This window comes from Physella acuta, unplaced genomic scaffold (assembly GCF_028476545.2).
Source record: "Physella acuta isolate Inbredline_101_S28 unplaced genomic scaffold, ASM2847654v3 ptg001700l, whole genome shotgun sequence".
In the NCBI taxonomy this organism is placed as follows: Eukaryota; Metazoa; Mollusca; class Gastropoda; family Physidae; genus Physella; species Physella acuta.
In genome coordinates, this window is record NW_026733213.1 from 175824 (window position 1) to 188669 (window position 12846).

Genomic DNA, 12846 nt, shown 5'->3' on the forward strand with positions numbered 1-12846 from the left:
ATGGAAGAGGGTGGGTGACTCGGAATAAAAGTGTTATTCTCAATTTATTGTAATTTTCACTATATATATATATATATATATATATATATATATATATATATATATATATATATATATATATATGTATATATATATATATATATATATATATACAAATATAAACTTTAAAACTATAAGTACTTAATTAAGCAAAATTGAAAAAAAAAGTGGATGAACGACCAAATATTAAGAAAGGCTTTAAACGGAGTTTAAAAAGTCTCAGAGCTAAAGAGTTAATTGAGTGTTAGACAGAGTTAAACGAGGGTCAAACTGAATGACCCGCCTGACGAAATGTTGTAAACAAGACACTAAATTATCTCCAGACGTTACTAAGTTAATTAGTTGCAGTAAAGCCCATGTTAATTAGCCACGGTAAAGCCCATGTTTGGGCCATTGATCTTCACGGGGGGGGGGGTGGTGAGTACTTTAGTCAGATATCTGCTGCATTGCAGTTTTTTATGTTGCCTTAAGTGTGTCTGGATACATGGCAGTCTCCGGTTAATTGACGGGGGAGTGGGGGGTGGGGGGTGGGGTCGTCACGTGATGTAGAGACTTTGGGACGTCTAGAAACATTCAAACCCCACCCGTCTGTGGAGTATTGAATACAGTGTGCTGATTGAGAAATGTTGTAACATTAGCTGTACAACTCACCAACCGACCCCACGAGCAAAAACTTTTCAAGCTTACGATACACCGATCATGTTGTTGATGTCATTAACCGACCGCCGAATAGATGGTACTCTCTATGATGGTGTTGTCTTTACTAAGCAGAAGTTTACTGCAGTTTAATTAATTAACTCTCGTGGCCATCAGACTATAAAAGCCCCCTGTTCTGACCGTCAGGCCATGTTCGACTTTGCGGCTTGACCATCTGCAGGGATAAACGTGAGTACTTTGTTTAGCACGTGCTTGCATGTGCGGTTTGTTCATTTGTTGTGTCGGAGTTTTTGTTGAGCAAAGTCTAGAGGAAATAAAGGTCGAAGTTTGTAGAATATGTAGTCGGAGGTGATTATTAGGCATTGCCGGCTTATGAGATAATGTTGTGAGTTTTCTGTAGAAAGTGTCTCAGAGATTTCATTATATGGACGTCTTTTAGTTAATGAACAGTTGATATATAGGACGTCATAGGTCTAGAAGTAGATGATAGAAGTTCAGATCTAACCGGAGTATAGGTCTAACTGTGACAGTTATTAACAGGGCTACCTGCGACAGGTATTAAAAGAAAATCCTGCGACATGTATTAACAGGTATACCTGCGACTAGTATTGACAAGAATACCTGTGTAAAGTGCAGCCGATTGCCTACTAGGTTTTTTGTCGAGAATAACCCAGGTGTTACCCAGGTGTTACCCAGGTGTTACCCAGGTGTTACCCAGGTTTTCCCCCAACAGAAAATACTAGCTAGGTGCTCGTGTCCTAGAGATCCCCAGGTTCCGCTCTACATTCAGGGGTCGGCGTGGTCGAGTCGGTAAACCTGCTGCTGCTCTATACTTTGTTCCTCATTAAACAAAGCCTAGGGAAAACAAATCTATACAGAAAAGCAGGCTGAAATCGAAATTAACTTCTTATTTGGCACATAACAATTTGACACGTAATACTTAATTTTGTTGGAGGAAATCCCTTCCAACTTTAAAAATTAAGAACGAAGAAGAAGAAGAGGCTCTACATTTAAACTGCTTGTTCTCAACACAACAAAATCGTGCAGTAACCGAAACATCTCGATCACACTTGAAACAAAACACTTGTATTGTCTTAATAATACGATCATAGTTGAACTTAGTACGTCTACAGCGTCAGATGTAATCTTTTGAAAGCTTGAACAAAATGACTCGAATTAGAAAGCTATGAAAGAATTTTACCATTGACAGATTGTATCATTGTCACATATTGAAAGTATGTTCGCGGTTGAATTTGAAATAAAGGTCCAAGTTTTTAGAATATGTAGTCGGAGGAGACTATTAGGTATTGCCGGCTTATGAGATAAAGTTGTGAGTTTTCTGTAGAAAGTGTTTCAGAGATTTCATTATATGGACGTCTTTTAGTTAATGAACAGAGTTGATTTATAGAAAGTGTTTCTGAGACTAGTTGACATTGACGTCTTCGGTCTAGAAGTAGATGATACAAGTTCAGATCTAACCCATGTATAGGTCTATCTGCGACAGCTGACAGGATTACCTGCGACAGGTAGAGACAGGGTTACCTGCGACAGGTACAGACAAAGCTACCTGCAATAGGTGCTAAAAGTGCCAGTTGCCTTCGAAGTCTACGGTTGGTAACGACCTAGTACTGCCCTAAAGATAGACCCAGGCTTTTACTTTTTTTTTAAACTCTACATTAACTTCACTTACCACACAAAGCCCTCCTAAACCAATCAACAACAGCTGGACTAAAACCCGTAGTATTTAGTTATCGATGGGCTGAACAAAATAACAAAAAGCCTCTTTAAAAAGTAATGAATATATTTCATTACAAAAATCTTCATCGTTTGTTTTTTCCTGTCGCAGATGATCTACGTCGCTTTTCTCTGCCTTTTCGCCCTGGCCCTAGGGCAGGAGTCAGAAAACCCATCCAGGAGAATCACAGGTAGGTGCTGGTCTTTAGCCGCTTGGACAGGTGGGGGCCACTAGGTTTATGTCTGGTACAGTAGATTTGCTACAGCTAACAGGTGGGACCCACTAGTTTTATGTCTGGTACAGTAGATTTGCTACAGCTAACAGGTGGGGGCCACTAGGTTTATGTCTGGTACAGTAGATTTGCTACAGCTAACAGGTGGGGCCACTAGGTTTATGTCTGGTACAGTAGATTTGCTACAGCTAACAGGTGGGACCCACTAGGTTTATGTCTGGTACAGTAGATTTGCTACAGCTAACAGGTGGGACCCACTAGGTTTATGTCTGGTACAGTAGATTTGTTACAGCTAACAGGTGGGGGCCACTAGGTTTATGTCTGGTACAGTAGATTTGCTACAGCTAACAGGTGGGACCCACTAGGTTTATGTCTGGTACAGTAGATTTGTTACAGCTAACAGGTGGGGGCCACTAGGTTTATGTCTGGTACAGTAGATTTGCTACAGCTAACAGGTGGTAGCCACTAGGTTTATGTCTGGTACAGTAGATTTGCTACAGCTAACAGGTGGGACCCACTAGGTTTATGTCTGGTACAGTAGATTTGTTACAGCTAACAGGTGGGACCCACTAGGTTTATGTCTGGTACAGTAGATTTGCTACAGCTAACAGGTGGGACCCACTAGGTTTATGTCTGGTACAGTAGATTTGCTACAGCTAACAGGTGGGGCCACTAGGTTTATGTCTGGTACAGTAGATTTGCTACAGCTAACAGGTGGTAGCCACTAGGTTTATGTCTGGTACAGTAGATTTGCTACAGCTAACAGGTGGGACCCACTAGGTTTATGTCTGGTACAGTAGATTTGTTACAGCTAACAGGTGGGACCCACTAGTTTTATGTCTGGTACAGTAGATTTGCTACAGCTAACAGGTGGGGGCCACTAGGTTTATGTCTGGTACAGTAGATTTGCTACAGCTAACAGGTGGGGCCACTAGGTTTATGTCTGGTACAGTAGATTTGTTACAGCTAACAGGTGGGACCCACTAGGTTTATGTCTGGTACAGTAGATTTGCTACAGCTAACAGGTGGGACCCACTAGGTTTATGTCTGGTACAGTAGATTTGCTACAGCTAACAGGTGGGGGCCACTAGGTTTATGTCTGGTACAGTAGATTTGTTACAGCTAACAGGTGGGACCCACTAGGTTTATGTCTGGAACAGTAGATTTGCTACAGCTAACAGGTGGGACCCACTAGGTTTATGTCTGGTACAGTAGATTTGCTACAGCTAACAGGTGGTAGCCACTAGGTTTATGTCTGGTACAGTAGATTTGCTACAGCTAACAGGTGGGGGCCACTAGGTTTATGTCTGGTACAGTAGATTTGCTACAGCTAACAGGTGGGACCCACTAGGTTTATGTCTGGAACAGTAGATTTGCTACAGCTAACAGGTGGGACCCACTAGGTTTATGTCTGGTACAGTAGATTTGTTACAGCTAACAGGTGGGGGCCACTAGGTTTATGTCTGGTACAGTAGATTTGCTACAGCTAACAGGTGGTAGCCACTAGGTTTATGTCTGGTACAGTAGATTTGCTACAGCTAACAGGTGGGACCCACTAGGTTTATGTCTGGTACAGTAGATTTGTTACAGCTAACAGGTGGGACCCACTAGTTTTATGTCTGGTACAGTAGATTTGCTACAGCTAACAGGTGGGACCCACTAGGTTTATGTCTGGTACAGTAGATTTGTTACAGCTAACAGGTGGGACCCACTAGGTTTATGTCTGGTACAGTAGATTTGTTACAGCTAACAGGTGGGACCCACTAGGTTTATGTCTGGTACAGTAGATTTGCTACAGCTAACAGGTGGGACCCACTAGGTTTATGTCTGGTACAGTAGATTTGTTACAGCTAACAGGTGGGACCCACTAGGTTTATGTCTGGTACAGTAGATTTGTTACAGCTAACAGGTGGGACCCACTAGGTTTATGTCTGGTACAGTAGATTTGCTACAGCTAACAGGTGGTAGCCACTAGGTTTATGTCTGGTACAGTAGATTTGCTACAGCTAACAGGTGGGACCCACTAGGTTTATGTCTGGTACAGTAGATTTGTTACAGCTAACAGGTGGGACCCACTAGGTTTATGTCTGGTACAGTAGATTTGTTACAGCTAACAGGTGGGACCCACTAGGTTTATGTCTGGTACAGTAGATTTGTTACAGCTAACAGGTGGTAGCCACTAGGTTTATGTCTGGTACAGTAGATTTGCTACAGCTAACAGGTGGGGGCCACTAGGTTTATGTCTGGTACAGTAGATTTGCTACAGCTAACAGGTGGGACCCACTAGGTTTATGTCTGGTACAGTAGATTTTCTACAGCTAACAGGTGGTAGCCACTAGGTTTATGTCTGGTACAGTAGATTTGTTACAGCTAACAGGTGGGACCCACTAGGTTTATGTCTGGTACAGTAGATTTGTTACAGCTAACAGGTGGGACCCACTAGGTTTATGTCTGGTACAGTAGATTTGCTACAGCTAACAGACAGGTGGGGCCACTAGGTTTATGTCTGGTACAGTAGATTTGCACAGCTAACAGACAGGTGGGACCCACTAGGTTTATGTCTGGTACAGTAGATTTGCTACAGCTAACAGGTGGGGCCACTAGGTTTATGTCTGGTACAGTAGATTTGCTACAGCTAACAGGTGGTAGCCACTAGGTTTATGTCTGGTACAGTAGATTTGCTACAGCTAACAGGTGGGGCCACTAGGTTTATGTCTGGTACAGTAGATTTGCTACAGCTAACAGGTGGTAGCCACTAGGTTTATGTCTGGTACAGTAGATTTGCTACAGCTAACAGGTGGGGGCCACTAGGTTTATGTCTGGTACAGTAGATTTGCTACAGCTAACAGTACCATTCCGGTGTATCGAACTGTGTGTATCTGATGAACATTGTGTCACACCCCCCCCCCCCACGCTAGTACATTGAAAATGTTAAGTTTAACCAAACGTTGACATGTATTGACTGGAGCTAGAGTTAACCGGAAGTTGACCAAAAGTTAACCGAAAATTAACATGTATTAACCCGACCAAAAGTTGACCAAACGTTGACCAAAAGTTGACTGAAAGCTGATGTTGACTTGGGCAAAAGTTGATAGACGACCAAAAGTTGAGAGAAATTTGACCAAAAGTTGACCAAAAATTGACTGAAAGCTGATGTTGACTTGACCAAAAGTTGACCAAAAGTTGACCAAAAGTTGACCAAAAGTTGACCAAAAGTTGACCAAAAGTTAACCAAAAGCTGATGTGTTGACTTGACCAAAAGTTGACCAAAAGTTGACGTCCACTCACCAGACCAGTGCCAGCGTACTGTCGATGTGGCCGTCATTGGTGCCGGCACCACTGGAGCCTACGCCGCCTACAAGCTCAAGGACCAGCAGCTCAAGGTCGAGGTCGTTGAGCTCAAGGACGTCGCGGGAGGTCGCCACCAGACCGTCTACCTGCCCGACGTGCCCAGCATCCCAGTCGAGCTCGGTCAGAGGATGTACGCCGACATCCACCCCATAATGCAGAGACTGGTTAGCGAGCTGGGTAAGGTCATAGATAGGTCATAGGTCATAGGTCAGAGGATGTACGCCGACATCCACCCCATAATGCAGAGACTGGTTAGCGAGCTGGGTAAGGTCATAGATAGGTCATAGGTCATAGGTCATAGGTCAGAGGATGTACGCCGACATCCACCCCATCATGCAAAGGCTGGTCAGCGAGCTGGGTAAGGTCATAGATAGGTCATAGGACAGAGGGTAGAGATAGAGCATTGGACTCAGAAGGCCTAGGTTCAAATACTGGTTGGGCGATGTAAACACTTGCAGAAAATAAGTAATGGTGTTCACACAGTGGTGAAAACTAAGGAAATTAAATAATTCACATTTCTTAATATTACTGAGCCACTGAGCATACTCTGCTTTAATAGAGTACCCAATAAAATTAGTTAAATCAAATTTCATTATTTATCCACTCAGTAAGCGTTTATGCGTATACCCCTGTCAAAAATAGAGTCCCTAGATTCCCTAATCATGAGATGATTAAATTACGCGTAGAACTTTCTTCAGTGTTGGTTATTTCTTTGCCTATCTTTCTGACAGTGGCGAGAAAGTTTACATAAATAAAACAAAGTGTTTTGAAAAATAATTGACTGTTATCCTATAGGCGATTGTTTGTGAAATAATGTTTTGTGTGTAACTTCCTTAAGAACTAGCCAGACAAAAGACCACCGCTGGTAACGTGTGAAATGACCACCGCTGGTAACGTGTGAAATGACCAGCTCTGGTAACGTGTGAAATGACCAGCTCTGGTAACGTGTGAAATGACCAGCTCTGGTAAAGGGTGAAATGACCACCTCTGGTAACGTGTGAAATGACCAGCTCTGGTAACGTGTGAAATGACCACCTCTGGTAACGTGTGAAATGACCAGCTCTGGTAACGTGTGAAATGACCAGCTCTGGTAACGTGTGAAATGACCACCTCTGGTAACGTGTGAAATGACCACCGCTGGTAACGTGTGAAAATTCCATCTTGTCTGTAGGTCTGACCCAGGAGGTTTTCCCCGAGGGCTGGGCCAACAAGGAAAGATTTTACCTGAAGGGACAGCACTACCGACAGGAGGACATTGAGAGCAACTCAGTTACACTCCCTTATGACCTGACCCCCGAGGAGAAACAGAACCAAGGGAACATCGTCAAGTAATTTACTCTCAATCTCACGGGAGCAGGGCATTACCCCCCCCCCCCCCCCCCCATCATCGTCAAGTAATTTACACTCAATCTCACGGGAGCAGGACATTACCCCCCCCCCCCATCATCGTCAAGTAATTTACACTCAATCTCACGGGAGCAGGACATTACCCCCCCCATCATCGTCAAGTAATTTACACTCAATCTCACGGGAGCAGGACATTACCCCCCCCCCCCCACTCCTCATCGTCAAGTAATTTACTCTCAATCTCACGGGAGCAGGACATTACCCCCCCCCCCCCCCATCATTGTCTAGTACACCCTCTCCCTCCTCCAATTTAGCGATAGGGTTAGAGTTAGGTTAAGTTTAGGTTTAGGGTAAGGGTTAGATGTTGGTTTAGAGTCTGTGTAAGAACTGATGATGGGTTGGGTTAGCTGTTTGTTTGTGGTTGGTGTTTGAGGCTAGGGTTAGGCTAAGAGTTTTCAGGATAGGGAGATGTATTTGACAGGGTGGTAATAAAGCTGGGGGGGGGGGGGTATGTCGGGGGGGGGGTGTAATGTCAATGGATTACTTGATTTAACGACGGACGGAAGGACGGGGGAGGGGTAATATCCTAGACCCAAATTACACATGTAAAAAAGATGGGCTATTCAGCATAAATTTATGCTCTAGACTTGCTTGTTTTATAATTTCATTAACAGATCATTCCATTTGAGACCGAATAGCTCTATACATTTTTAAACAATTGATTCAAGCTAACTTTATATTTCCCGTCCCTGTTTTATAATGTGTCCCATAGATATTAATATCTTGTGGTAATGTGCCCCCCCTCCCCCAGATGTTAATATCTTGTGGTAATGTGCCCCCCCCCCCCTCCCCCAAAAATTAATATCTTGTGGAATTGCCCCCCCCCCCTCCCCCCAGATTCTACTTCAAGAAACTGACTGGCCTTGACCTTCAGCCCCTGATGCCCAGAGAACAGCGTCTTCTCCTGAAGGTTATCAAGACCAACAAACGGCTCTATGAGCACAGGTAAGTAGCAGACGACTTTGTTTCAGCATCAGAACTGTCAGAACTGTCAAAACTGTCAGAACTGTCAGAACTGTCATACCTGTCATAACTGTCATAACTATCATAAATGTCATAACTGTCGTAACTGATTCAGCTAATCACATTAACCGCAGTATGTTTCGGCGTTGGCTGTTTCCAAATACGGACAAAATTATATCGATAACGCCACGTCATTTAGTTTGGGGAGTTTAGTTACTTTTAAAATGAATGAAAAGAAATGTGTCTTTTGAAAGTAACACCCTTATAGTTTTTTTTTTTTAAATATGATAATAATTATAGGAGATGGAGATTGCCCTAGAGTCGTCTGGTTGATTTCAGGTAATCGATACCTCAGAAATAACCTCCTCGATACTTAAAACCCTTATAAGTTTCGTCTGGTTGATTTCAAGTAATCGATACCTCAGAAATAACCTTCTCGATACTTAAACCCCTTATAAGTTTACAGCAACTCCATGGATGTATATCGACAAGGATATATGGGCGATACTAGTGTACACTTGTATACATGGAATCGTACAGCTAATGTTAGGTTTGTTACATGAAACGGTGGAGCTAATATTGCGATTTGTTTCTTGCAGGATCGATGAGGCCCTTGACCTTGTGGCTAGCCCTGGCGGCAAGGAATTCTTCAAGGCCATCGTCAAGTCCCGCTACGCCATCTACAAGGACGCCAGCGCCCTCTTGGTTTTCGGTGACGAGATGGACTACAACAAGTGAGTGCTCATACTAGCAGACGGGAAATCTGCTTCAGCAGACGGGAATTTCGCTTTAGCAGATGTAATTCTGCTTTAGCAGATGTGATTCCTGCTTTAGCAGAAGGGAATTCTGCTTTAGCAGACGTGAATTCTGCTTTAGCAGACGTGAATTCTGCTTTAATAGACATGAATTTTCTTTAGCAGACGGGAAATTTGCTTTAGCAGACGTGAAGTTTGCACAAAATTCAGAATTTTATAAAAACAAAATCAACGAAGTAGAAGTAGACTTCGCACAGGCAAGTGCCAGATGTGTTTGCTGATTAAAACTAATCTGCTAAACTTTTCATGGGACGGCGTGGTCTAGCGGTAGAGCGCTAGGCTGCTAACACGAATGTCTCGAATCTGAGTTCAAGTCAGTAGAACGTCCCTGAGTCCACCCAGGGAAAGTAAAAGTGGTCTGACCACACCTTCCCTTCATATGCCCAGATCAAGAAACATATGAACTCTACTTCATCTGGCCAATGAATGTATATGTATTTGTACATGCATGTGTACATACTTGTTCCATAAATGTGTATGTTCTTGTACATAAATGTGTATGTTCTAGTACATAAATGTGTATGTTCTTGTTTTTGCCAGCGCTAACACCACCCTGTACAAAGTCAGAGAGGGAATGGACTCCATCCCTAAGAAACTCATCGAGAAGTTCACTATGGCTAGCTCAAGGTAATATACAGTCAAATGTTAAGTCAGGTTTATTGTGATATAAAGTCACACGATTAGAATATGCTGTGTATCAAGTCAAGCGATAAGAATATAGTTACATGTTATATAAGGCTTGGTGGAATATAAAGCCATATGACTAGAATGTAGTTGCATGTGTGATCGGTCTTGCTGGGGGGTATAAAGTCAAGCGATTAGAATATAGTTACATGTTATATAAGGCTTGGTGGAATATAAAGCCATATGACTAGAATGCAATTGCATGTGTAATCGGTCTTGCTGGGGGGTATAAAGTCAAGCGATTAGAATATAGTTACATGTTTCTAAGGCTAGCTGTGAGATAAGGTTACACTGATGTTAATAGTTTTGGGTTAGGGTTGAATGCTGCAGTTGTGTTATACTCACACTGATGTTAATAGTTGGGTTAGAGTTGAATGTTGCAGTTGTGTTATACTTACTCTCTTGTCTCAGCAACAAGGTGACCTTCAACCGTAAACTCGAGGCCATCCAGCGATTCCAGAACATGACCTACATCCTGAAACTCAAGGAGACCAAGACTGTGGATGGCAGAATTATTGAGCTGGTGAGTGGTGTGTTAATACATGTCTGTTAGCCTTGTACATGTCTGCTAGCCTTGTAGAAATGTGACACCAATGTAAAGCCATCCGTTGTGTGATGTAATGTTTACTGTGGCACCGATGTCAAGCCATTCGTTGTGTGATGTGATGTTTACTGTGACAACGATATAAAGCCATTCGTTGTGTGATGTGATGTTTACTGTGACAACGATATAAAGCCATTCGTTGTGTGATGTGATGTTTACTGTGACAACGATATAAAGCCATTCGTTGTGTGATGTGATGTTTACTGTGACAACGATATAAAGCCATTCGTTGTGTGATGTTATGTTTACTGTGGCACCGATGTAAAGCCATTCGTTGTGTGATGTAATGTTTACAGTGGCACCGATGTAAAGCCATTCGTTGTGTGATGTAATGTTTACGTACACCCACAGGGCCCAGAAGAATTCCTTTGTGCCAAGCAGGTCATCCTGGCAATTCCCAAAGATTCTCTGGATCATCTGCAATGGTCTGGAACAAAGTGAGACTTTCTGGTTTTATTGTGGTGTCACACACACAGGCATACACAGACACACACACACTTACACATAGGCACACACATACACACACACAGGCAAACACAGACACACACACACACTTACACACCCGGACACACACAGACACACACAGACACACACAAAGAAATACACAGACACACACAAAGAAATACACAGACACACACAGATATACACACAGGCATACACACAGGCATACACAGACATACACACTGAAATACACAGACACACACAAGTATACACACAGGCATACACACACAGGCATACATAGACTCACACACTGAAATACACAGACACAAACTGGCATACCCAATGACACACTCACAGGCAGACACACACACACACATACACATGTATATAGAGGGTGTAACACCACAGTTCACCTGCACGTTTATAAATCTGTCCCCCAGGGGCTGGACCCAGAGAATGGCCCTGAACGCCGTCAGACCAGTCCCAGAGCACCGGGTGGTCATGAGCTTCAACGTCGACTTCTGGTCTGGCACCGACTTCCCCAAAATGACCAACATCAAGTTCACCGACACCGTCCTTGGGTCACTCCAAGCCTTGGGCAAGTCCAACAACCAGAACCTTCTCCTGGCCACGCTCAACTCCGGGGAAGAAGTTAGACAGCTGGAGAGACTCAACCTAGGCAGCCCAACACAAGGTTCTCTTAACGGCACCCTCCAGGTCTCCGAGGATCTCAAGTCAGCCATCGTGGACAAGCTGTTCGAAATCTTCAAGCTGCAGTCCAGGTCCCTGATCAACCCCATCAGTTCTGTGGCGAGATTCTGGACCGTGCCACCACACGTCGGCGGCGTCACGGTCTGGAGAGCTGGGTTCCACTTCGAGGACGCCAGACAGTCGCTCCAGCATCCTTCTTTGATTGACAAGGTGTACATCGTCACCCCTGACATCGCATTCGGCAACCGCCAGGAGTGGACCGAGGGAGGTTTGGAAGATGTCGACAGGATCATGCAGAAATACATTTTGTAAGAGCTGAGTCCAGACTCTACTCTGGAAACAACGACAGTTCTGGAGAAAAAAAGGTTTAAAAATCTGGCTAATGCAGACGTGACAAGGAAATGTTTGTTTGTTTGTTTGTTTGTTTGTACAGTCGTGAGTTATTTCTCTCTCCGGCACATGGTTTACTTAACTCATGGAATATATCCAAGTAGAATTGCGTGTCTAAATAAATTGAAACAAATTTCAAACTCTCGCATTGGTTGGTTCCTTATTTGTTTTTGTCATAATATGATATTTTTTTTCTAAGCGAACTACACTGAAAATATGAGTAAAAACTGTGATGTTTTGACTTTCACTCAAGCTGAAAACGAATTTAAAAGTTTCCCCAAAATTCACTTACTTGACGTAAGCGTCTTTATTCCTTGTGGAACAGAGTACCCAACCATATTGGGTCCCTGCTGTCTTCAGCTCTTCGAGAAAACTTTGCTCCGTCTTTCTTTGGCACCCTGACTTTCACATTCCCTGGGGGTCCCACATGTATACTGGAGGGTCAGATTCAAGTGAAATTTCACAATGTCGTTCCCCCCCCCCCACTCAGCGCCATTTCCCACTTCTTGTTTTTACTGCCAAGGAACTCTGCCTTATCCTTCTCAACAGCTCTCTGTTAAACTTACCTCAACAGCTTTCTGTTAAACTCACCTCAACAGCTCTCTGTTAAACTTACCTCAACAGCTTTCTGTTAAACTCACCTCAACAGCTCTCTGTTAAACCCACCTCAACAGCTCTCTGTTAAACCCACCTCAACAGCTCTCTGTTAAACTCACCTCAACAGCTCTCTGTTAAACCCACCTCAACAGCTCTCTGTTAAATTTACCTCAACATCTCTCTGTTAAATTTACCTCACCATCTCTCTGTTAAACTCCCC

General features: G+C 43.4%; 1 protein-coding gene across 3 annotated transcripts; it reads left to right on the forward strand.

Moving 5' to 3' along the window:
• Nucleotides 1-822: 822 nt before the first annotated feature.
• LOC131929979 (aplysianin-A) lies at nt 823-12169 on the forward strand. Of its 3 annotated transcripts, XM_059286364.1 has the most exons (10): nt 823-924; nt 2543-2621; nt 5955-6191; nt 7186-7342; nt 8259-8366; nt 8984-9118; nt 9740-9826; nt 10295-10406; nt 10839-10924; nt 11369-12169. In XM_059286364.1, the coding sequence occupies exons 2-10, from the start codon at nt 2543-2545 to the stop codon at nt 11949-11951; spliced, it is 1584 nt and encodes a 527-aa protein (XP_059142347.1). In that variant the 5' UTR covers nt 823-924; the 3' UTR covers nt 11952-12169. The 3 variants fall into 3 exon arrangements, with proteins under 3 accessions (XP_059142347.1, XP_059142349.1, XP_059142348.1); XM_059286366.1 differs by lacking the exons at nt 823-924; nt 2543-2621; nt 5955-6191 and adding an exon at nt 6227-6278; XM_059286365.1 differs by lacking the exons at nt 823-924; nt 2543-2621; nt 5955-6191 and adding an exon at nt 6319-6372.
• Nucleotides 12170-12846: the final 677 nt, after the last annotated feature.